Raw genomic sequence first — 27,058 nt, forward strand, 5'->3', positions numbered from 1 at the left:
ATGCACAACACTCAAGCCCGTACAGCGAACATTAAGGGGCTGTATGCCCCTTAAAAGAATATCCTCATCATAATTTGGGGTGAAAAACACATTCAGAATAAATTTTCACCCAAATAAAAGAAGGAATGAAAATATGTCAGTAATTCAACCTCATTTTCTTATTCTCAGAGTGACCTCGCAATCTCATGTAAATTAACTGGATAATTGACTTGTTACAGCACTAGGACTACAAGATATCACTTGATCCATTGCAGATGGCTACAGTACAGCATCATCATCCCTAGGGTAATTTGCAAACTTCACAGCACTGAATTGGAGAAAAACGCTCCAAAAATTACAGTCTATGATCCCTTTGATGAATATCTGTCAATTTTATTCTGTGCTGGGAGGGCTCTAGAACTAGCGAGACTTACTCAGCTATCAACTGTGTTTATTTCAGATCTTGTGTTATTAGAGAGTCACTGATTTTTTCTGGTTGTTTCCGGGCACTGTGGAGTGAAGCACTTCTCCAAGACAGGTGGACCTGCAAGCAGAGCAGTAGGTGGCTGTTCAGTTTGAAGAACAGATGTCCAGAAATGCTATCTCATGCCGAGCAGAGACATTCCTGACTACTCAATATTCTGATTCACTACACATTCCCAAACACTTTAAACACATTTGTTTTCTATCTGCAGTCAGTCTGTGAATTATCTAGTGGGGTATCAGATGGGGTACTGGCTAATTGAATGGATAGCTGGTACCTGGTGCTGATGTCTCGTGCCAGACACAAGCAGCTTGAAGCACGTGCCTGTTCAAATTAATTCCAGTAACCAGGCATATGTGTTTTGTAATGACGACAATCATTCATATCAGAAGTATATGTAGATATATGAGCAGTAATATTTTTTAACAACACCCATTTCCCCAGCTATCATTGTCAAGACTATTTCTTAGGAAAAAAAATGAACACATTTCAAGAAATGATCAAAGTGTAACAGAGGTACATTAAATGTGGAGAACAAGATGTCACAATCTCTATAATCGATTGCTTAAATGTAAACATGAAGTCCTAATCGCCACATCTCAAAACCAGGTCCTTAAGTTAGACCGGTCAGGGTAAAACTCCGACATCTAAACAGGAGTGGTTTCCATAGGTGCTGTGAAGCTGCCGTTTGTGGCGAACTCCCTCAAAGCTGGGTCTGAACCCTTGGAGGGAAACACGTTCTCTCTCGCTCTCTTTTTCATTTAGATATCCAAATATGGATTTTCTGCAGCTTGGGGAATCCAGATTTGAGGTTTTTGACCTGAAGTCCTCACAAAAATTTAACTTCTGCATGTGCTGACCCTGTGATAATCAATTTAAATTCTGCAGGAAAATGTTTTTAAGAAAAAATGTGAAGAGACATTAGCACTGTGTTAATAGGATGCCACCTACTGGACATCTTATCAACCTCCAATATAAGACTAGAGGTAGGTAAGTAGGACTGAGAAAACTGTGAAAAAATCTGCTTTGCAAGAAAGCTCCCTAAAGCTGAAAAAAATAAAGTAATAGCTCTCTGTGCTCTGTTTCCCAAAAGCCTATAGTTTGATTTCTTTTCTGCCAGCTTTCTCATGCATCCTTTTTTTCTTTTTCTTGTGGTAATAGCAGCAACAATAGCAATACTTCACAAGTATTTATTCATCAAATTCTCTTAACTCTTCCCCTCCCGGTGCCTATACTCCCACTGAGAAGGCTGCCTCTTAACAATCTGTTCAGCAATTTTTTTCCTGTCTCCTCCCTGCTTTAGGCTAACAGGCATTGTCCAGGCCTTCCACTGAAAACAACTGAAAGATGTAATATATGCACACACAGGCGGAGATGCACACAAGCAAACATGATGGAATTAATATCATGCTTCAGGGGAAAATCAGACTCTGCTTTAGGCTCTATTTGGCATGTAGTCAAAAAGAAAAGTTGAAAATGAGGTTTTGGCTCTGAGTTTATATTTCCCCTTTTTTTGGTGAAATTATGTCTCAGCTGTGTTATTTAATTGTTCTGCTGCTACATTCTGTTTCAAAGTTATTGTTTTTGTTCTATATTTAAAATGCTGTTCTTTAGCAGGAAACTATCAGGCACACAGAGAACTACTGCCTTGCAACCACGGAGTACAAAGTATCAGAAACTATTGCAGAATTGACATGAGTTTATAAAGTCTCTATGATTAAATACAAACCTTCAGAAAAGTGTGCAGTTCTTTGTTTTGTTAGTCCTCCGACTAACAAACCACACAGAGGGCCACAGTCTTCTTTACTCGGGGGACCAGTTACACCATTCTAGCAGAGTTAAAGGCTTTGAAGCAAACAGATTATATTGACACCTACTATCTCTACACTCCTTTGCACTATCAGATTAATGCAAAGAGACCTTAATTAAATAAGCAGACTCTATTTCTGTTAGGCTCCCTTCTCACTTTCACTACAGTCACTCTTCATTACATTCACAATGCAAAGAGGACTTAATATGAATCAACTCTTTTTACATAAGAATTAAGGCCTTAATATGAGCACTTTTGCTGCAACAGGCCCATGTGTGTCTCATATGTCCACCTGGACGAAATCTAAAATGGGTTTCTGGTATCTAGCTCACCTTGACTGAAGTTTCTGAGGTAACCACACACAGTCCCAGTACCTAGAGCACCTCAGATCAGCCCAGACACCTCATTAGACACTGAGAAGATTAATTTTGTGATGTGCATTTTTATTGTATTTTACCATTCTATTTTCAGGCACAAAAGAGAGATGATCTGACTGCAGTCTACATAACCATTGATTTAAATGCATTAATTTAGGCCAGTGATTGAAGTTATTATGACTTGTTTATGGAAATGCCCATTATGCATTGTTTCCCAGTCACTAAAAAAGAAGCTTCTGCATGAAGATGACAGAAATTATAGGAAGAGAAATGCAAAATATGTATTTTTTTAATTACTAGATGACTAGATCTTCTAACTACTTGAATAACAGATTGCTTCTTATATTTTTTCATGTCACGGAGCAGCTAGCTACTGACACACTTCAGTCACACTGACATGATGGCAGTGCTGCCAGTCATGGAAGCTAACTCATGCCCTACCACTACTTCATTTTGTTTGCAATGTCAGTAATTGATTCTTTTTTAAAAAAAAAAAAACTTACAAGGAAGCAGATGATGAACAACAGAGGTCTACCTCTTGGATCAGTCTAATGATAATATTCCACAGAGAAAATGAAAGTTCTTCATGGACTAGCATTAGATGTGAAAAATAATAGATTGGCTGTCATACTGCCATCTTCTTTAAAATTGATGAGTTTTAACTATTCAGCAGCATTAAGACCACTTTAATATCAGCTCTCAGTAGTGTCCTAAATATATCAGCTTTTGCTCTCTGAAACTTGTATGTGCTTAAGTGTAACCAAAAGCTTTTAAATACTTGCATTGTTTTTACTTTCCACCTTAATTTTACTAACGTATCAAATTTTTAGCAAACACTCTATATTCAATGATGTTACAAGATCTTTTAAACAAAAACAAACTGTACTTGCTTTTGTCTGTAAAGTGCTGGTGCCCTTATCTCATATAGAAACTCTTGGAGCTACTTTATTAAAACTAAATGCACGTAATAAAGTCTAACTTACTAAATAACATGACTAAAGATTCTCAAGGTTATAAAAGTAACTCAAAAGTTAGAAACTGCTTATGTAACCTTAGCTCAGCCTTCTCAGGGACATGCATTACATTTTTTAATTCTTGTCCTCACACTTCTTTTTCCATATGAATCTTTTCCTCATTGGGTGGCTAAGGATGAACAGTGCCCACTGAACAAGTGATTCAATACTTTATTTTCTTACAAGTATTCAGTGAATTTCATTTATTGTACACTCATCAAACCTTGTGTGGCAGACTGATTTATTAATTGCCCTATATGTTTTTTCCTGTGGTGTTCATTACTGCAGTATAAATGCTTCACTGACAATTAACTCTCCTTCAAACTGCCGCTGTTTGGGGAGATAGTATTATCATGATTTCACAGATGAGGCACCAATGCATTTCCTTTTGAGAGCTTGACATTTTTTCACTAAAAAAATGACTCCCTGCTCTCTGTAGCTCAGCACAGCATGTGTATGAAGGATGAGGATGAAGTATCTTAAACATGGGAGGAAAAAAGCTTAAAACATTTGGCAGTGTATCGTTACTGTCATACAGGTCCTTGGTGTGAGCACCACCAGCACAATGTCCAACAGCTCATGAAGTACTTCTTGCAGATATATTTCCCCATTTCTCCTTGGAACATTTAGTTTTATTTCCAGGTGAACTGTGCCCACATTTTTTCAAGTTCTTGCGCCATTCTTGGACCATGCAATAGAGTCTCTTCCCCCCTCCAGTTCTTACAGAAATGCTATTATTTCTGCTATTTAGTAGATAAATTGCTACCTCTAGTCTGAATTCCAGTTCTTTTGAGGTGACTGGCTCTTTCAACCCTTTCTCCTTTCCCTCTCTTTTGGATCTGCTTGGATGCCTCCTTTCCAGACCAAAGTAATTCCCTGAGTCACAGGAAAAATTAGTCTGGAATGAACCTCTGGAGATAATCCAGTGACCCCCCTGCTCAAAGCAGAGCTAGCTTCAAAGTTAGATATGGTTGTTAAGGGTCACGTCCAGGCTAGTTTTGAAAATCTCCCAGGATGGAAATTTCACAGCCTCTCTGGGCAATCTGTTCCAGTGCTGAAGTTCTGTCATTCATCTGCTCTCTAACAATTTGGATATGACTGTGATTTAGAAATGACCCCTGTATTGTGTGATTAACACTATTGATTTTTAGTGGCATTCGCTCTGGTAAGATTTTCTACTATTTCAAGACCTCTCTTCTTCCACATGTCTTGTGCAGATGACAAGTCAGCAGGCATTTTTGAAATGCTGGCTTCCAGATAGAGTGTTGGAGGGCATTAATTAGCTGCCCTCCTTGTCCTAGCTCATCTTCCAATACCAAATCGTGCATGTAGCATAATGAATATGCTTGTTAGAGAGGGTTTGGAAGTGATGTCATCCAGCATGACTGGGTTGTTTTGTTCCTGTATCATTGCTTGATTGTTCTAGTGTTGATTTGTTCCTGATTCATTGCCTTAAAGATCTTTAAAATCTGTGCATATGTGGAATACCCTCATTTTTCTTCTCTATTGTCATCACCAAGTGTACACTTTCCCATGGCTTCTTCACTTTTCTAATTAAGGTCTTTATTGCCAAGGGGCTCAAAGTAGAGATAATAGTTATCGCAGTGGAGTATCCACTTCTGGTACTGCCTTACAGATAGATTTTGCAGCAAGCAGTTGACATCCTATGTCTTCAAACACACATGAAAACTTCCTACTACACAGGTCTGTCAAGCTATGTCCTTTTCCAGTTTTCATTGCCCTTACGGTTTTTAACAAATTCAATGCATAATTAAAACTGAAATCCAAAAATTAATTCTGTTGGAGAATCCATTATACAGACACCTGGATATTTACTTTTTCCTTGGACTTACATCTACATAGAATAGATACTCTTGTACTCTACTAGTCTTGTTATGTTTTGTGCCATAGGTTCAATTTTTCCCATAGTCAGTCCCCAAAATTGTACCCCAATGTTGATGCTGATTTTTATAGCTATTTCTTCAAGATGTATTAGAAAAGTTGCTTCTCTCAGCACTACTATTCTCCTTTTTCTATATGGAAGACAAAAAAGAATTCTGCAACATTGCTACTTGCTGCTTTTTCCAGAGGCATTCTTCAATTGCATGCACCAAAGGCTTTGTTCTCCTCAGCTTGCTTTGCAGTGTGTAACATAAACCTTCTCAAGCACTTGGCTGTCACTTTTGATTGCATGATAGTACCTACATTCTCTGGCAATTTGCTGGTTTTGTGTCTTTACAGTGCTTCTCTTCTACCGTGAACTGTGGTTGATGCCTCTATCTGGGACTGTGCATATGAGCGACTGCTGACCTCCTTCATCTTATTGTCTACATGTCATCATTACTGAGGTGTCCTTTCATCTGCTCTGGATGGCTTAAGCTCTAGCTATTCTAGTGGTATCTTAGGATGTTCAAGTGCCCCCCAATAACATACATCCCTCCATTTTATTTTTTTTGCCTCATCCCAGTAAGAGTTTCCTGCATTCTACTCTCCTCTGCAAGAACAGGTTTTTTTCTAATGTAACAGCCAGTTGATTCACTCACATTAGAGCACTCAGTAGGTCTTCAGCTTTCCTAGGATTACTTCTCTGAATGGAGAGCTCTTCTTTTTGAAACAGTATGCTTCAAATAGCTTCAACACTACATCCAGATTTCTTCTGTTTGCTTCAGTAAGTTTTCTCTTACAGGCATCTGTGAATGATGTCATCTGTCTGTACAAAAGAATATGAGAAAAAGAGAAGCTTTCTCCCTCTGTGCCTGAGGTCCTGCAAAAAAACCCCGATTCCATCAATTCAACTTCTGCATTGAATGCATCCTTTTTAGAAGTACAGAAGCTGTTCACTTCTTCCCTTTCTCTGTATGAGGAACATAAAACTTTTCTCCAGATCTTTCCCAGCAAGACAATGAGACTCACAGTCTTGCTCTAACACTAAATAGAATGAACTAAACAGAATTGCTTAAATTAATTGGGTTTTCAGAGATTCAGATTTTCTGTGTCTACACCTTGCCCTCTGAAGCTCTGCACAATAAACACGAGTGAATACCAGTGTTTTAACAGTCAGTGCATCAGTATTGGAACTACACGTGACAATATAACAATTCATGAAAGGGACTGGAACCTTTAGGTACATTGAATAGGTCTCTGTGAATGGCACTGAGTTGCTCACAGCAGTGGTAGGCTGACATCCTATAGTAAGCCTTGAAGGAAAATGAAATGCTATGAGAGATCTTCACAAATATTTGCTAATATCAGAAGACTGGTAGGACTCAGAAAGAGTATGACTAGGGACATTGTCATGGGCATTGGCTCCCTCACCTTGATCTTCTCCATCACGAACTTTCTTCTCTTCCACTCCTGTCTCCTCCCAGATGTTAGCTGCTTTCTCTCACCTCATTTCCCTTCTCCATCCATCCATACCATTCACCGTTCCCAGCCAGACCCTAGGCCCTTCAAAGCTTTCTGCCATCTAGGTATCAATCTCTTTGCCTGGCCCGCTGGTCCTCCTCATCTCCTTCACTTTCCTTTTCTCTCTGGTCCTCCTCTGTGCTTTGGCTCTTGTTCCATCTGCCTTCAATTAGGCAGCACAGACTGGCTTAGAGGACTTCAAAACTGATTGCAGACCAAAGTTCTACAATGATCTGGACTGTACACGTGTGTGTGTGTGGGGGGGGTGCCCACCCATGTGCACGTGCGTATGTGTGTGTGTGCATGCGTGCATGCGTGTGTGTGTCTGCTCTTACACAAAAAATAAAAGGTTGAGTCCTGACTCAGAAACTACCTACTGCCAAGTCCATTTTCTGCAGCATGGTAGTATAAGAATTTCTCAGAGAAAAAGAGGGACCAGAACTTGTGGACATACTCAAAACAATATATCCTGCACTAGACAAGATTTTCAGAGACAGTGAAAATTATTTGCCTAAATTTTTGAAAGAAATTCATCCAAAGGCAGATTGCAGAAGTTCTTAGCCCAAAAGCTGAAAGTTTAGCAAAGTGGTAAGCTGATGAAACCAAGGACTTCTGATAAGAAGTATGAATCTGCATTAATTCAGTGGTACACTGCATATGGATAACCATATATGTATATGTGTGTGTGTGTATGTATATATACACACATATACATATATATACATACACATATGCACAGTTATGTGCCTGTGTTTCTACAGGAAACCTAATGCTAACCAGATTCAGCCTTACTATAGTCACATAGTAGATCTCAGATGTCTCAAAACAAAGTTGTAAGTATGCACCCTGAATAGGGCTGGGTATCTCCTCCAGGCTGCTGCATCTTTGTCCACCAAAGCTATAGCCATCTAGAGTGCAAGGCACTTATTATATTACGGTACATTTGTTTGTTTGAATTAAAGTAGTATTTTACAATGAATAAAATATCTTTATGCAAAGCTGAGATTCCCCTCAAATGAAAAATTAATTTTATAGTGAGAAATAAAAATCTAGTCATAAAAAATTCCTGCCATTCATTAATGTCTTCTTTTTCATTAAAAAAATGGATCATTTTGAACAGTAAAATTAGTTCTGAAACAAATTTTATAAAAATCCATGGAAAAGTAATTGGCATATCTAACTGTCTTTAATTGTTATACCCACTGTGATTTCTCCATGTGGAGAAATCGCATCGCATATATGCGATAAAAACCACAATTCATCGCTTTAAGAAATCTGTTATCAATCATATTCTGAATACCTGTCATATGGCTATAATGCATCTCATGAGCTGCGTTTTAACAAGTAAGATATTGACCACACGGTACAAGTTATTTATGTAAGCAGAGAAATGGTAGACTTTGATACTGATGAAACATTGTCATAGTATTTTGTTAGAGTATGAAGATACCTTCAGGTAATGGTCAAGGTTCCACAAGACTCTTTCTGTATATAGTGTCTATACACCCTCTTCCTGCTTAATTGCACCCATTTCTCAGACCCCATAGGCCACTAAGCCTCACTTCTTTCCCTCTTAATAAAAGGGAGCCTGCTACCATTTTGCCGCTCTACAACCTATTTCACCATAGACTCGTCTAAAATACAAAGATTTGTTGCATTTCTGTCACTGTGCAGACAATTCAAACAGCTTTGAGTTGCAACGATGTTGCAATACAGCAATGACAAAATGCTGTAGTGGGCAGGAGGGTTTTTTTATTATTTTCGATGTGGATCTTGGAGATGTGAGTTATTTTGATAGTAAGTGAAAGAGAAGAAATGATACAGTTATGTGGTAACTACCTATAGGTTCTTCCAGTGATGAATCCTGATTACATTAGGCATTTCACAAGATGAACATATTCCATACAAAACACTGCCTACTTGACTGCATGACCAATAAAGTTAGCAGGAGTATAAACACTTTTATATAAATCCAAATGCATACGTGCTTTCTTTTCAGTGCTGAGATGACTCCAGACTTAGGCCTTTAAGGAGCACATACTATCAAATACCATGAGATCTACAATAAAAAAGCAGAGTAGACAATACTGAAGCTGCTAGATCTGTGAGAACATATGGTAACAATGATTATTATTTATTACTTGATGCTACTTTGACCTGAAATGTACTTGGCAGCATTTAAACACAGGGGAAAATGTTATATTGTAATGCACACAGCTTAAGGACTTAAATGAGTCAAGTAGCTTGCAGCAGGGGAAGTGGCCGTCGGAAAATTAAAAGAAAGTCTACCTGCCCCCAATTTGTTCCTCACCACTGAGTCTTTCTCAAGACCAGGACTTAAACGGATTTTCTAAACTCTAAACCCTACAACTCTGCACAGTCAGGAGAAATGGGATCAGCAGACTACGGGTTACTCTTTCAGTTTCTCAAAGAATGTTCTTAAACAGCCCGAAGCAAAGCCACTGGACTTACTGAAGATATTCTAAACTGGTCAGACTAAGCCGTCCCTTGGATAAGCCTCATGCTAGTTCTATTTGCCATTTTCATTTGTGAGAAATACAATTTCTAGAAGAGCTGTAATATAAAATGTTAAGATTCAATAATCCCCTCAAACACTTGTGTAAGTGACTAAACGAGTATGAATGATATGTCATATCAATACATTGTAAATGCAAAATTTAATATTGGAGCACAAACGAAATCTCCTCTGCTACTATATATATTGGAAGACAATGCTCTCTATTAATTAATTAGGCATTTTGTAATGTAACTTTCCAGAAGGTCGTCACTACCATTAAATGCATAAGTCCACATATTTTTTAGGGCACCTCCTCCACCTGACAGTGTTCTCTCTGTTGTGCAAAACACTTGCTTTTCTATATTTTTTTTTTGTTGGATGCACTCTCTTTTCCAGTGTTCCATCTCTCCTTTTTTTCTGTCTAGTCTACTCTACTTGCCTCTTTCCGCATCCCATACCCTGCAGTCTTCATAGTGTTCCCACGTCAGCAGCACAGTAAAGGATAACAGCAGTGAACCTTCCCTCTCACTTACACTTTCATATTGTCTGGGGAGCAGGGATTTGGAGAGAAGAGAAAATGAGGGTCCTAGTAGGAGCTGGACTGGTTGGTGAGAACAGGAGTTCTTACCAGAAGAGATCTAACTAGTTGCATGAGGAAAGTCAGCAGTCTTAGGTACCTTTCTTGGTACCAAAGCCAAGAACAATTATGAAGTTTCTCTAGGTAATCAGGCCAAGTATCAAAGGTGTAAGTATCCTCTTTCCCCTGTCCTTGAGTATGTATGGTTGGAGGAATTGTGCTTAGCTCTTTTAAGAGATGGAAATGTTCACACTCACAGGGTGTTTCAGGCTATTCATAGTGGTTTGGAGAAGGGCCATCATGACAATCTAAAGAGCATCAAGTATCTTTTGCTGTTCCTTATGCTTCAATGAATGGAAGACGACATTCCTTAATAGCTAAAGAACTTATGGACTTCATTTGTTCGTCTTCTGTGAGGAATTACACTCATCTTTCAAAAGATGGCTACCGTCTGTTTGCTAGCTGATATCAGCAGAAGGGAGAGCAACATAAGAGATGATCCAAGTGATGAAGCAGCTACACAGCCACAAGTAACGAAGACTATAGACACACGAATGGAGAGGCAAAGATAAGGAAGAGCTGGAGCTCTGCACAGGAGAACATTGCCTGTGCCACAGAAAGGGAGACACAGATGGGTTCTGTACTGAAGACAGTGTAAAGCATGACCAAGTTAGTACTGCTTCATGGGGGGTTAAATTTAAAAGGGCAAATCACTTTTGGGGGTCATGTTACTTGTTCAGAACCCACTGCAATGACGATAGCTTGATTTGCTACAGATGAACTGCTCTAGCACACACATCCTGCAGTGAAGATCCAAATACAAACAATTATCAATGTTATGATTTTTCTATGCAATTAACACCCATGACTGATAGAAGCTGGAGAGAAATCAGAACTAACACACTGACAGTAATCCATCTGCATGCATCACAGTTACGATGTTGCAGTCACGTGAGGTTTCCCATATTAGAGCAGGCCTTAACATTGCCTGAGAGAAATGGAAGTGGCCAATTCACTCCATGAATTTATTTAGTCTTTGATTACCTTTCTCATTCTTCCATCAAGCTGTAAATAGTGCCACGGATTACAGCAATTTCTGTTATGTGAGCACAGAAAACTAAGTAAATATTTCACCATAAAAAACACACACATAAAATTCAGTCAACGTTTGAAGAGATACTGTGCCAAATGTGGAGTCTTATTCCAGTCACTAATAAAATAGTAAAATAGAAGTTTTGTCTCTTTTTCTTTTGCATGTATATCTCAGCACAACCTTAACTATAGAGCTTTGAGATATTTCTAATAACAACACTGTGTTTTAAGAAGCATTTCACATCATTCAAGAGAGTTTTTTTTATTGTCAGCTTAGTTGTGAGAAGAGACAATTCATCTTGACTCGAGCAACCTCAAAATATGCCTGTGAACTCACTTGGCATTGCCCACAGAAGTGTCCAATTTCTAGGACAAAACAACAGAATAAAAATCTGCTTTTCTAATTGCAGAGAGGCAGTTCAGCACTTAGTAGCACATCCCAGAAGAGAAAGGCATTTCAAACACCTGCTTCTGAACAATAGCAATTTTCTAACTTGTGCTTTGCCCCAAGTTAATGAAGACATTGCAAACTACAGTGAGCATGTGAAAGCCACCAACAGGCAGACATCACTGTCTTTGTATTCTTTTAAATATACTGCCAGAGCTACTGTAAATAAAATACCAGTGAAACCATATATTCAAAAATATTGCAAAATTTATCAAGTGTGTTATTAATCTAACTCTTGGTAATAGTAAATAATGTTCATCAAAAGCCACAGACAAAGAGTGATATGGTTCTTATAGACACTGCTGTATATAACCAACGAGGAAAATATTTGCTAGACAGTGTCACATGAAACAAAATGCTTATTTTCAAAAACTCTATTAAAGTGTGGTGTAAGTGACCAATTCTGCCAAATCTGTGCCAGGTCTTCTACTATGTATAACTGAAATAAATGACCAAGAAGCCACGCTGCAAAAGCTTATTTTATAATAGATGCCATTCCATGTCACCTTTACTGAACAAGACAGGATTACAGTGAACAAAAAGGTGCAATGCAATTGGATTCAGGTGCAGTGGATGAGACGCATTTGCACAAACCATATTTTTCTTTCTTTTTTCTTTTTTTAAACTGTCTGTACAAGCAGGAACACCAGTACCGCACCATCAGTCCACTTCCTCCTGGATCCAGGAGATCCCTGCAGGTTGCCCTGGGTCTGAGGTGCAGAGACTAAGCTGATCCTTGCACTAATCCGCCCCTAAGGACTACAGCACTTCAGAAGGCAAGTTTCTAAAAGACAGTACTGACTCGCCTATCTGTAATATGATCCTGTTTCAGAAGGCATTTTGGGAACCATGAAAAAATCCATGGCAGCATAGCTCTGATGTGCTTTATATCTATTCTCACTCTCAGTGCTATTTATTACCAAATACGTTAAATGGCTCCACTTTCACCTTGTGGCTGAGTACCAACATTTCTTGTTCTTCCTTGGTTTGATGGCAAGTCTTTGTGTATGCCCATACAAGCTAGGGCATAGGCAGTCATACTGAGCCCTCCATGAGAAGGTAACTACTAACCCCAAGTCCTCCCCACCCTGTGAACCCATACTCTTATCTAAGCTTCACCCCAAAATTATGGAGCCAATTAAATGGCTCATCTGCCCACTGGTGAGGTAGAAAAAGTCACCAGTTTGTTCAGCGGACCACTCAAAATAAGACTCCTTTGACATTTATGAGTCTCATCTTAATCAAAAAGGTATCCAGCTAAAACATGTCCATAAATACAAAGTTTAGCATCAGGCATGGGTTTCCCAGTTGTTACTGTTGGGTGAATACCAAACCCAGCATTGCTACTACTGCTGCTGATTAACTGAGATATGCCAACATCACTGTGCTATGTGCGTATTGTATTAGCCGGTTCTACACACAAGCAATCCGGTGTCTCTCCAGTTCATTGGCAAACCCAGTTCAAATTTCATCCAAAATGAAGAACAGGCTTTTAAAAACAGTTTTGTACACAGATCCCTTATTCTTTCCACTTGCTTATCCCACCATCAAAAGCCACGCACGGAACGTAACTGTAACAATAACAAAAAAGCTTCAGCCCAAAACACCTACGGTATAGGCGTTATTGATCTTCAAGTAGAAATCTTTATTTAAATTAACAGCACTATTTAGCAGCCTAATCTTTCACAGGTGCTCCAGAAGAATACAAATTACATTTTAAGGAGATTCATAGCTAGGCTTCCTATGCATCCGAACTACCCGTTACAACATCTGTATTTTAGCAAGTAGCAAGCAAAACACCGCCTCTACAATGGGGTGCCATGCAGAGAGCCCAGGGCTAGCTCGGGAGCAGTTATTTCAGGTACTCGGAGCAGTGCCGTCGCATATGCGCAGCAGCCGCCCCGACACCAGCGCTGCGCTCCTCAGGCCCGGGCCACGTCTCGCACTCCCGGCACGTGTCTTACACCGCTGTGACAGAGGCCTCCAGCAGGCAGACCCACCCCTTCCTGCACAGCGAAATGACTAAAAGCAATGACAAAAGGGAAAGTGGGTGTAAAGACCAAAAAGCAGCACAGAGCAAACAATATGTAATTATATGCTGTTACTTGGCAGGCTATTACAAGTAAACATTGACGTTCATGCTGAAGTAAACAAGATCAGAGGGAAATAACATGCAACCTCAGGGGCTAGTCATTCATTCCTCCCTGCCTTCATCGAAGGATCAATTAATGCTCAATCCTGTTAAAAGGTGCTCAGTGTACCCTCGCTAAGTACAGAGCGCTCGTCTTTCAGACCTAGGTCATCTGCTGCCCTCCTGCACGGCCTTCGGCAGGGCATTTTGGTGCCTCTTGGCTATTTCAACTGTGGATGTTTCAAAGGGGTGAGTCCTAGTGGGTGCTCGTCCTGCCAGGCAGGGACCGGGCTGCATGCCACGGCAACACAGCAGCAGTGGCTGAAAGTGCTCAGCACACAACCACATCGCCCTGGAAAGGCTCAGGCATGAGCTGCGCTAGCATTAATAAGAGCTTCAATATTGACTTCAATGCCAACAGAGTTAGGACCTCAAACCTGAGTCATCGGAATTGAATAAAAATGAGCTCCCCAGCTTACTAACATATGAGACTGATGGGCATTTTCAGAACTGAATTTCATGTTACTTGCTATCACGGTTTCAGGCAAGTGTAGCTCACTTGACAAGATTCAGTCATTCATGTTCTCAAAATCTGAATTTGCATACATCATTTTAAAAATAAATACAGAAAAGTCTTTCTTCTATCTAATGATTTTCAGGAACTCTAAACCATGATATGCTTTTTCTTCTTCCATTTTTGCTTATACAACATTAATGGAATTAATAGCAGCTATTTTGTTCATGGTGGTATTATTATATAACAGGACTTGTATATAAGCAAATGCCTATTTAGCTTCCTACAGGACCATAGATATACATATTAAATAAACATATAACACTAAATGGCTAGCTTTTAAGCATTGTTCCACTCTACTTTGATCTGGGAGGAGAGCTGGAAGCAAAAAAAATCTGCAAAACATTCTGTAGATCATCGTTTTCACCTTTGATGAAAATTTTCAACTTTTTCAGATGCTTTCAAAACCATTCTGTTGTAGACATGAGGCGAAAATTTTGTTAAACTGTATTCACTCAGTTTAATAAACTTATTCTTACAAAAATATTATGCAGCAGTATTTCAACAAGTTCTTTGGAAAAGATGCTTCTGTTACTTCATCTCACATAAAAGCTTATGAGCTGTAGAGAACTAAACTGTAAGAAAGCTCTATTGTTGCAGACATTTTTATAAGTCAAAAATTTAACATATTTACAGTATCAACATATTTTGATGATATTTCCCAACACAGTCTGAATACCTCTGTTAAAGTATGGTACATACCCAAACAGCAATCTGACTTTTTTATGATCCATTCTGATGAACGTATCCACAAAAATCTAAGTATAAGGCAAATCTGAATAGCCTGTTCTTTTCCAAAGCACAATACAATTTATTATATAGTGTGTTTTTTAATATATTAACACCTGTCTGGGTATTCCTTCAAATTATAAAGCACTGTTACAGAGAGTTGTTGTATGCGACATCGCTACCCACATTTTAAACTTTGCCACTTGAATTTCTAACCAAAGTTGGCTGGCACTGAGCCATAAAATGATAATGAAGACGTGAGGTGAAACCCAGTCTTTGGAGGTGTTAATTGGGATTTTGCCATTGATCTTGCCAAGTTTTACTCAAGATTTACAAAGTTAGTGTATTTTACTGCCTATAGCTGAGTTCTGAAACATTCAGAATAATTCCATATCAGCCAGTATATGACAGCTACAGTAGGCATCACAAAGGTAACTTAGCAGAGATTACCTACTGCTAAAGGTTGTCAGATGTCTGAAAAAATCAAAAGGAAATATTAACTCTCCTGTATTTAATTTACCTACTTCACACTTATGCTTAGGATTCTGAGTGATGAATTAAATTCCCTCTTCAGCTAAGTATCACCTGCAGCTGGAGCTGCTGGCGACAGAGAAACCTCACCCTGGCCAGCACTGATACTCTTTCAGCCCTCCAGAAGTGCAAGGTCCCTTCCAGTGACCAAACACACAGGTTCTCCACCCAAACAGTGTCCTACGAACACAGGGGTCCTGGATACTGTCCTATGAACACTCTTCAAAGAAGGAGAAGCAAAAGCTTTATTTGCCTCAGTACCAACAAAAAGACGAATGCATTTTGATGCACTGACTTGATTAATTCATTCTAAACTCCTTTTACTCAGATTGTTTAACTCTCTTGTAAGAGGGAAAGAGCACAGCCCTGGGAAGAATATCATGTACTGTACTACCCTTAAGAAGTGGAAATTATAGCTGGTGAACTTAAAAGCATGGCAGAAAGGCATTTGTTAGATATTGAAGATATCGACTTCAAGAGGTCTCAGGATACACGTCTTTCTATTTACTCTTATCAATGACTTTTTCGTCCATTGTTTCAGTTACAATTGACATCCTGTAACTGAAATAAAACAGAAGTTTTTCTCTTTTCTTTACAAATTATCAACTACCTTAACCTTTTCAAGAAGCCCACAAGAATGAAATCAATATAGCATTTTAAAGACAAAATTGGCAGGCATTTCTATTGCAATTGGACACATAAAGTAAACAGTCTCACACATCAATGTATTGTCATCAATGCCAATATTCTGAAACCTAATAATGCTTTTACATTTGCAGTGTCAAATGACAAAGGAAACACAGATATCAGTTCAGCAGCTAGAAAATAACATGGAAATCGTATGACAGGAATGAGAAACACTGACTAATGACTCGGGTGTCGTTTAAATGCCCTGTACTTCCAGGATGGAGAACTGCTACTGTCTGTAATTTACACCGTATTGGAAGCGACCTGCTCCTCAGCGCAAAAGCTAACATAAAACTCGAGAATTCATAATTCCCCTTCGCCCTTCCGCAACTTAACCCCTTGGCAGCCAGCCGGGGCACGGCAGCCGGCCCCGCGGGGCGCCGCGCACCCGCGCAGTCCCCGCGCAGCGCCCCGGCCCGCGGCGGGGGCGGCTCCTGCCCACTCGCGCCCGGCCACGCGGGAGGGCAGCGCCGCGCACCGGGGCCGGCACCCCCGGCTCTTCCGAGGGGGCCACAGCGGGCACTCTGCACCTGGGGCTCCTGCGACACCTCCTACACCTCCCCCCTCCCCTTTTTTCTTCCTTTTGCGACGCAGGGAGACAGGCTCTGCTCCCCGCAGCAGCCCCCTCTCTCCCCGCAGAGGGGTCCCGCAGCCGCTGCCCCCGGCCGGAGCCCGCCCCGGGGCGGCGGGCTGAGGGCAGCCGGCGAAGTTGCCGGGACTTACAGCATCGCTCCCGGGCGGCGGCGCGGCGCCTCTCGCAGCCTCCCGTCGCCTCGGGCCACCTCGGCAGCGCCTCGGCTCCGCGACGCGCCCAGCCCGCACTCCCGTCGGTCGGCCGGCCGGTCGGTCGGTCAGTCCGCGGCCGGCAGCGTGGCACGGCGGCTCCCGAAACGCCGGCCCGGGGCCGGAGCGCCGCCGGGGCTGCTCCGGGGCGCGGCGGGTGCCGGCGCCCGGCGGCGGGCGGGCCGAGCGCCGCCGGAGGGGATGCGCCTCGGGAGGCGTCTGCCTCCGCTCGCCCGCCTCGGCTGCGGCGTGCCCAGCCCGCCCCGCGCCGCGCCGCTCCCCGCCGGGGCTGCGCGCCGACGCCGGTGCGGGGCGGCGGAGCGCGCCCGGCGGCGGCGCCTCCCCCGCGCCCGCCTCCCGCGGCCCCGCCGGGCGGCAGCCGGCGCCCCCCGGGGGCAGCGCGGGCTGCCGGGCCGGGCTGTGGCGCGCGGCCGCCGCCTGGGGACGCCGCCTTGCCGGGCAGCGGGACCGTGCCCGCTCCGCGCCGGGGCGGCGGCGCAGCTCGGGCCCCGCGGCCGGGCGCGCCGGCTGCGCGCGTGGGGCGGGGGCTGCTGGCCCGTCCTGCGCGGAGGGGGCGCCCGGCCCGGCCCGGCCCGGCCCGCGGCGCCCGGCTGCCCTCCGCGGCGGCTCCGCGGGGCAGCGCGGAGGGGCCGGCCCGGCGCAGCCACCCGCGCTGCCCCTTCGCGGCGCACAGGGAAGTTCCTCTAACCTGAGCCCGGCGGGCTGGCTCCACTGCGGGCATCTTTCGGAGGGGCAAAGGCAGGGAGGCGCCGCCATCGGCGGAGCAGAGCGGAGCGGGGCGCGGAGCGGGGCGCGGAGCCCCGCCGGGCTGCGGGGCGCGTCCCGCGCCCGCCGCGCTCGGGGGAGGGCGGTCTCGCTGCCCGCGCTGCCTGCTGCCGTTTGCGCGAACTAACTCTCTCCGTTCCCTGCGCCAGAGAGGAAGAACGAGCAGCGGCTACAACATCCACCGGCCAGCAAAGACATCTAAATTCCAGTTTCTGCTCCAAAAGTTATGTAAGCTTTTCAAACAAAAAGGCTGAGGACAGCCTCTAGCCTCCCTGGAAGAACATTCCCCTGCTATATGGAAAACCAGAGGGAGGAACTGACCCAGTAACACCCGCTTTGCAAGACAGCACCTAGCGATTGTGCATGAAGTATTCCGGGGGGACTTCTCTGTTTTAACTATTCCAGGCTGCCTAATATTTAAATACCCGCCGAGCCACAGTAAGAGAGACTGAGAGGAAGCATGGTGATTCACCTCTGCACTTCTTCCAAATGTGGCAGTGCAGAGAGCAGGTAGTAGGGTGTCTTCCCAGCAGATGGAGTCAGGAAGCAAACAAGCTTGCTAAAAAGGTAGCGCCACTCGGCTAAGAATAGCTTTACTCTTTTGTCTCCCTGCATGAAGGACGTTTCTGCTATCAAATAAAAGGAGCTTTGACATCTGCTTTTAAATCTTCTGACTTATTTCTGAAGGGAAAGTTAGCTCCTATTGCAGTGGTTCTCAAATGCTTTTCTTGGAAAAGGCGTTCTGTGCTTCCCAATTTTTAAAACTGCTAAACTCTGTTACTCACTTTCTCATACAGCCTGCAGCAAAATTCAGCCTGTCCTGCTAGAAATCTGCATGCAAACGCGGCAGACTGCCTTTCTACCTGCTTCCACATAGCTAGGAGCCGTGCTGAGGAGTGAGGGAGAGAGAGAAGCAAGGGAACTTAGCACTGAGAAGGAGGCACTGGGCTGAGAACACACTGCCGTTTCCATGAAGGAGGAACCCATTGCCATGTTTTCCAGCAACTGTATGAAAGGTTAGCTCTAGATAGTACCGTCGGAGAAATCTGTCCTTGCTGTGTGGGGGAGAGACTTACAGTGGTGAGATGCTCAGGGAATACTGATCTAAACCATCATCCCTTGATTTAAACTTTCACCATAGGTTTCACACTTTTCTTGTGGAGACAGCAAGGATAATCAGTGGGAGCTGCCTTTATGGGATCTCATAATGCCATGATTACTTCACTGTTGGGATCTTTCTCAGGCAGAAACAGTGAAGTTAGGGGAGGTTTTCATTCATTCTGGAACTATTGCACAGCACCCCTATGGACCACCAGGAGTCATGCCCAGCTGCCCTTAGGTGAGCTCGGTTAAGTCAGTTTTACATGCTGGAGATGTCTGTGTAGGAAGAACTGTTCAAGTACTGAAGCAAAACCGTGAGCTGAAGACTAGAGAGAGCAGGAGATTTCTCCTTCCTTTCACTGTAACAACAAGCTCACAGAGGAAAAATTTTCCTATACCTGGTAGCCTGGAATATTTTCTCTTTTCAATGGTTTTAGAGGTAGGGGGGTGGGTAATGAACTAAGTACAGATTGCTTTAAAAGATACAGAAAGCAGCTGGACTACATACTTTTCTCAATGGTTGAAGGCAAACAACTGATTTCTTACCAAAGGCTTTTTCCACAGTGGATCCATCTCATTTTTTTTGTGTTGTCTGGCTAATAGTTTTCCTTCTATGGTTGGAAAACGTCGCATTCTTAATGACTGTTTTTATACTTATTTGAAAACAGATTTTATGTTGCTCTCTTTTCTTACTGAGTACTGTACATCTGCTGAAGTATGAATCTGTCATCCCATAATCTGGAAATAGCTTTTCTACTTCTTCTACTCTCTACTTCTTTTTTTTAAAATTTACATAAACTCCCTTTTGTTAACCATTACTTTGCACACAGAAGCAACAATTTCTGATCTGGTCTGTTCTGCTGTAGGCAATTCCATTGTGCCCACTGGGCATGAATAGTCACTATTTGGCACGCATGTGCAATGCTGACCAGACCCATAAATAATCATTGGAAATCTATTATTAACTGCATCTTGATAGTTTATTTCTTTCTATTTATGCTCAGGAGTTATAACAGTACTCTTTCACACTGCTCTGATTTTATTTTTCAGGTGCAGAATTTGAAATGAAAATCAAAGCGGTTCCCAGCCGAACCCACAAACTTTTCACATGAGGCTGTGGATAGCTGTATTTCCACAATCTAGTGTGAAGAGGCCTGCATTGCAAGCTGTTTGGAGGCACACAATTTCCGCTCATGGTCTGTATATCTTCCTTAAGTGGCATGGTGTGCCACACAGGGATTATCTGCAGCTTAGTGCCTTCAGGTAAGGATTTGTTCACATCTAGTTGGCTTGGAGCATAAGAAGGGTGAGCTTTGAGCTATCTCCGGAAGACCACATAAGCATGCTGTACCCTTCGATAAGCAGATCGTACATGGTTAATTTTATTATGGGCTACATTCTTGATTTGGAAGACAAAATGGAAGGAGTAGGAGACAACATTTAAACAAAGATGATAATAATAAATTTGGCGTAATCCAGTTTGGGGTGAAGAGAATGGGGAATTTCTCATTACCTTGAGTACAAGTTAAATCAGACCCATGAGGTCTTCCATGAGAATATTTAAGCAGTTTAAATGTGGCTTTGTAATCGTGGCTTTGCGCTGCTAGAACTGACTGGATTGAAAACTCTGAGAATAGTTACAGCACTCTCAGCAGCAACGCAGGCTTCCTGACTGTGCCTGCCTGCAAATATGTCCTGTGAGAGGGAAATGTGTGTGGTCAATATAGCTGCCATTCAGGCCGTGCATTTGGCACAGCCAGGGTAGCTTCTGGATAACTTATTTTCATTTTGAGAAAAAAGGTCACTCTGGAATTAGGAATTTGAAGAACGACAAGTTATCAGCTTCATGAAGCTACTGCCAGTTGAAGAAGTCCACTCTAAGCATGGAGGGCACTATCAGGGAGAGGGTCGAGATGCTCAGATGGCTGGGAGGCATACAGACAGCTCAGACTGGCGTTATTAAGGGGACAGAACGGTGCTGTGCCCGAAGAGACAAACTTAATTAGCAAAGTTGTTACAGGCAGGCATATGAGTACATTTGATGAACGGAGGCGTAAAATCAGAAAAGGAGAATAGAGATAATCAAAATGAGGCACAGTGTGTGAGTTATTCGGAAGTCCAGGGCTCTGATACATCGCACCACTTAGACTGTCAATTCTAACAGTTTAGCACAGGGTAAGATGAGCCACTGCATAATGTAATACAAGGTGTCTTTAAAGATACATTTCCCCATATCTTTCTTCTCTCAGCAAGTAGAGAGACAATAACAATTGTCAGCCTCCTGTGTATTTGAAACTCTGTATTATGTTAAACAACTTCCCATACAGCAAAATATTGTTAGTTTTTCATATGCATTGCACTGTCACATTGAGCCAAATGTCTGTTCTTGAAATATCAGAACCACTGTGCATGGGTAATGCTTTATTCTGGCTATACTATAGCTTGCATATTATTTCTGCTGCCAGTGTAGCCTCTGTGAAACCACATCTGTCTTGAAGCTCTGATTCTCCACAGTAAAGTAACAAGGATGGAGAAAAAAGGTATTGGGAACAGCATTTCTGGAGATGTGATAAAGTTAACTGGTGTTAGAGAAACCAAGAGAAAGTTAGAATAAAGGATATGAGAAATGGAAAGGAATACATGTCTGGACAATTCCTCTAACTATTTAGACATGCAAAAGCATTGATTTTTAGAAATATTCTGAGGAAAGAAATGGCATAATTGGGAAACAGCCTTGTGGAAGTATCAGGAGGAGACCTTATCTGGGTCGCAAGTAACAGCCTAGTGATGGGAATATGGTGCGTGTTTTATGACTAATCCCAGAAGCCATCGAGTCTTCCAAGTAACTGTTTTTTAAGGTAATCTGTTTCAAAATTAATGGATTAATTTTATGTTAGCCTTACTTTTAGAAATTCAAAATTCAAGGTTTATGTGTTTATCCAACACCAAACATCTCATTAAAATGATGTACAAATTGCCTTATGACATGATAGATTTATTTCAACCAGCTTTTTAATGTACAGTAGAACATGGGTAATTACATTCTCCTCCTTACTTGAATGTCTGGTTTTAATTTATCTTAATTACTTTATCAAAGTATTGATTCTTCAATTCATATGTCGGGACACTCCTAGAGGATTGCCAAAACAGTTTTGAAATGAAAGCAAAAAGAGAAAAATGCCTCTGAAAGAGAAAGATCTGGTTTGGAGGCAAATCTCTTCAATCAGTAATTAGGAAACACAGAAGTAAAAAAAAAAAAAAAAAAAAAGGAAATGGAAAGGACAAGAACATTAGTTGTATGCATGTTTTCACAGGACAAGGAAAAAATGAATAGATTCCCTAATGTAGAAATTTAATTTATTAGTATTTATACTCTATTCAGTTTTCCATGTAGAAGAGACTCTTTTAATTTACTAGATAGTAATATATGCTTTCATTGGTGGCGGAAACAGAGCATGGTTTGCTTGCTCTGTGCAGAGGAAGAAGCGAAATAAGAAATAAGAAAGCAAACAGGATAATGAAAACCTAGGCAATGGGACAGTTTCCAGAGAGTGAGTATCTGATTGCCTCAGAATCAGCAGGTATTTTCCAGCCACACTGCGGGAGCTCATAGTCTGGGCCACTCTAGCCGGTGAGTAGGTGTGCCTGGGCTCTGGAGACAACCCGAGCCAAGCATCACAAAAAGAGCCTTTCAGGGGAACTAGATACACTGACAGCAGCTAGAAATGTCTTCACTACTGCATGTACAGTATATAAATCAATAAATATTATAGGTTACAGAAATCTTCTTTGGAAATTACTGCAAGAGCACTATGAAATTTACACAAACCACTGGCAGGCATGTTTCATAAATCAAACATACTTGCAAAGCCCTATTAGCATAACCTTTACATTCATTGCTTCATTAATGTGTTTTTCATATGAGAAACTTCATGTTATCTGGAGTTACAGACAATGCAAGAATCTATCTATTAATACCTAAATACATCCAAGTACTTTTATAGAGGTAAAGTTTCATATCTTTGTAAGAATGGCCCAGGGCCTGTGCATCATTCAGGCCTTACTTATGTCCTCAAAATAAGTTTTAAGTAAAACTAAATTAGTGCTTTGGCTTATGTTGGTTCTGTGAACACTGGTGAATTTTACCTCACATCTTTATTCTGCTGTGTGCTCATAGCATAGGAAAGCAGGAAAATGTTTCAGCTACCTTTGTGCCACAGCAATGATTTATATCGTTATCACAAATAAATATTAGAAAAGAAATCCTCTGGATTCTTTCCTTGCCTCCAAACAACTGTTTTTAACGATTTGAGACATGGGTCACCTACAAATGCTATTGATCATATTGTTCAAGTATTCACAGCATATTTTTTGAAGTGTTAAGTAAGGTGAAATTGGCAGAATTCATTTCAGATTGGTAACTTGTCTCTCTGGCTAGGCCTTCTAATGTAGGCAGTAGAAATGAATCAGCATCACTTATATCTAGCTGTGAACTTCAGGGCTACTTGAGCATAAATTTAAATTACATGGGAGTCAGCTGTACCATTCATAGCTGGAGATCTTACATCTTATGGGCTAGTAGTTTGTGGACCTATCTCTAATCAACTGCTTAAACTGAGATGCAGCTATTTCTAAAGAATTAATTTTGAGTTTAGTTTGCTTTTCTTTTCACAACAGGAATCCAAATCACTTCTGTATTCTGCTGTTTGTGTGTGTTGCAAAAACATCTTTATACAATATTAACAGATGAGCTGAGTAGAAAGGGCAAAGGTTCAAATGCTTCTGAACAGATACCTGTGTCTTCCCTCATAGTCTTTTCTTCTTCAGTTTGTAAGATCTGTGGAATAGGGACTAATTTGCAGCATCGCATCCAACATCATAATTATAACTCATGTGAATTTGCTTAGCATAAGAAGATCATTTACTACCTTTATATTTAACCTTTCTGTAAGGGATGTGAAGCATAATGTCATTTCTGAGTAGGTCTGTAAATATACAGCACATGTTAAAGACAGTAGAATGAGAATATTTGCATTTCAAAGGACTTAAGTTTAGGATCTAATGACAGGACATATAAGGGATTGCATGTGATATGGACTAACATTAGCTTGGAGAAGAGAACTAACAGGAAAGCACTCCAGAGACAAGATGTATCTGCTCCTAGTATTGATTCCTATAACTTAAAGGTTCACCTTCTTGTTTGCAGTGTTATTCTCTCATATCTCTTCACACCACTTGGCGTACATACATGCACACACACACATTTATTCCAGCATGCTGTTGTTTCACTGTCTTTGATGCTTGTTTTCCATTAACAGCTGCCCATTTAAATCTCGCCAGCCAAACTGTTAACAGAAGCTAAATGTAGTCACTGAGGGTCAGATGCTCAGAGATGGTGCAAATCACAGAATAAAAGTCTTGAGGGAAATGTCTGAGTGCAAAATTCTTACTCACCTTCATCTGAACCTAATGATTCACTTGGTATGCAGCCCTCACTGTGCCTCTGAGGTCTACCTTAATTGCATCTCCCTTCCTTATGATTCATAAGTGAAATCACATACAAAGCTTCTACGTCAGTCCTGTATTTCTGAGAAAGCACTGTAAGGTCGGTCCTTCTTCAGCCAGTTAAAGGAGATGCAGAGACACAGTGGGCAGAAGTATCTGGTTCTAGAGCTCCCAGTTGTTAAAATGTAAAGAGAGGAACCTCGTTTTCTCTGTTGCTTTTTCTAGTCCCTTTCTAGATGTATTTTATCTCTTTGTGCCACAACCCTCTTCTTAGTTCTTCTTACCATCATAAGCTTTTTGCCATTAGTCTTATCTTAGATAATCCTTGGTGTTACATTTTTGAACATGTTTTTATTCCAAAGGAAAAAAAAATACTGGAAATGGAGGAGATGCAGGAGCTTTCACCCTGGTAAGTCCAAAACAATCATTTCAGCTATTGCCATGTATTGAGAAGCAAGAGAGTTGGAAGTTTTCAATCAGAGGTTTGCCAATGCATTTTAGTCTTGGCCCACAACGTCTTTTCTATTTGAGTTCTGGACCTCAGCTCTTAAAGAAATTGGCAAAAACATTCTTTTTTTTTTCAGATACCATTAAGTTTGAAAAATACAATTTTTTTTACTTAAATAACACATCTCTATTTTGTTCAGCCAATAAATTGCAATTGGAAAATAAATCTTCTGCCATAACTTACTGTAAGATGGGTCTGGATGGATTTTTAAAACTGAAATCTCTTCTCAACTGTTGCTGTTTGCAGCCATGTACTAAAAATAAAAATAAAGCATGTTTCTCAGCACTGTTATGAGTTATGCTTCACCTCATAGGGATTTAACAAGGTCCATCTTTTCAAGTTGGTCACAGCCCAATGCCTGTCACTTAACTTGCAATTTTACAAAGCAGTGTGAAAATCATTCATATTCAGACAGCAAGTATGCCAGTGGCTCTCACCTCTCTTCACACCACTCAGGCGTACACATATACAGAACTACATCTTTATAGATGTATATATGTATATAGATGTATATAGATGAATACATACAGCAATATTATTGATCCATTATTTGATTTTTTTTTTCCAGGAACAGTTGTCCAGTTAAATCTCACCAGCTGAACTGTAACTAAATGTAGTCCATGATGGCTGGGTACTCAAAGAGGGCTGCAAATCACAGAAAATTTGAGAGAGCTGTGCTTAAAATTTCTGCTCCCAGTCTGAGGACACAGTATGAATTCAAAAGTTATAGTCTTCATGTTGTCTTTCTGAACGTGGTGAATTCCAAGGACCACATTTAACATGATCAGTCTGAATATATATAAATCCAATACAAATCCTGATCCTTTGTGCACGTGAACATCATCTATTTGAATGGAACCTCACTGAATTCCATTTACTTGTATCTGTTTGCAGGCTAGTGGTTTACTTAGAAAGATTTCAGCATTAATGAATCTTGCTGAGACATGGAAATTGGCTAACCACATCTCTGCAAGATCTGAGCCTTAGAAGCTGAGTTGGAAATTAGTCAATAACTTTTAATATCCAAATAAAGTACTTAATACTACTTTATTTCCATAATTATTAAACCAGAAAGAAAAGCTGAAGCATTTATGATTTTGGTTCTTTCTAACGGTATTGTTATTTACAATGAAAAGAGTATCAGATGGTATGTGATATATACTTCAGATGACCCAATTCCTTCTAAAGACCCGAAAATGAATGTAAAAGTTCCTTCCAATCCCTTGCATATATATACATTCCCTTGTATAGTTCTCCTCTTCCCAGAATAACTTTAGCCACACATCATCAGTATCATGTATCTTATTTAGTAACAATACGCCCATGATTTTCAGTGGGCTGATCTTGTTGCCGTAAATTCATCTTACTTTCCAACACAGCCTATAAGCTGTTGATGGGATGTTCTTTCAGCTGTTCACTTATAGATTCAATAAAGCTTTTCCTTGTAAAGTGAAGGACTCTACACTTTTTGCTGCTTTTGCTTTACATTTTGATTTCTTTGCGGGATAAGATTTAGAATGCAGAAATGTTTAGGAGGGCAGACTGTGGAACATACTTTATGGGATTATCATTTGCTTTTTAGTAGTTATTATCAAGCAGCAAGAGATCTTTGTATCCGGAGGAGTGTCATTATATCAAGATGAATCGTTTTACTGTAAAAATGTGCTCGGTTCAGATGATACCAAAATCCAGATATTGGAGGTTTGTATAGGGGGACCATTTCTATGGACTGCGGGAAAGGAACTTTTTCTCTGAATTCACAACCGTCAGGGCAGGAGATTATCTTTTGACCCACCAACCGTTACCAGTGAGTGTTCTGCAGAAAGAAAGTGCCCCAAAACATTATAACCATCAGTCTAGTGGAGCAAAACAAAACTGTCTAATTAAGATATCTTAGTAAAAGATGACAATTAACATCACTGGTAAATAACCTCTGAAAAACAGGGCACTTTTATTTAGTTACCTAAAAATAGATTTGGGTGCCCTACTGAGAACAGTAAGTCAAGAACATAACTTCTGT

At 41.1% G+C, this 27,058-nt stretch overlaps 1 protein-coding gene and 1 long non-coding RNA gene across 4 annotated transcripts in view; one reads left to right on the forward strand and one right to left on the reverse strand.

The window, feature by feature from the left end:
* The window catches only part of CALCR (calcitonin receptor), a 175,946-nt gene extending 158,671 nt beyond the window's left edge, over window positions 1-17,275 (reverse strand). The window contains exon 1 of one of the 3 annotated variants that reach the window (XM_064506080.1): window positions 17,079-17,275. In XM_064506080.1, coding sequence (XP_064362150.1) covers window positions 17,079-17,083 — 5 coding nt within the window. In that variant the 5' untranslated portion in view covers window positions 17,084-17,275. Of the gene's footprint in view, window positions 1-6,206; window positions 6,332-17,078 lie in introns of those variants that run through there. The other 2 variants (XM_026098786.2, XM_026098785.2) reach the window with 2 other exon arrangements.
* Window positions 17,276-18,006: 731 nt separating this feature from the next.
* On the forward strand, window positions 18,007-26,473 carry LOC112982385 (uncharacterized). The gene is made up of 4 exons (XR_003258963.2): window positions 18,007-18,940; window positions 20,076-20,288; window positions 24,893-24,939; window positions 25,607-26,473. It is a non-coding gene; the product is annotated as an uncharacterized LOC112982385 (long non-coding RNA).
* Window positions 26,474-27,058: the final 585 nt, after the last annotated feature.

Source organism: Dromaius novaehollandiae, chromosome 2 (genome assembly GCF_036370855.1).
Source record: "Dromaius novaehollandiae isolate bDroNov1 chromosome 2, bDroNov1.hap1, whole genome shotgun sequence".
Classification (NCBI taxonomy): domain Eukaryota; kingdom Metazoa; phylum Chordata; class Aves; order Casuariiformes; family Dromaiidae; genus Dromaius; species Dromaius novaehollandiae.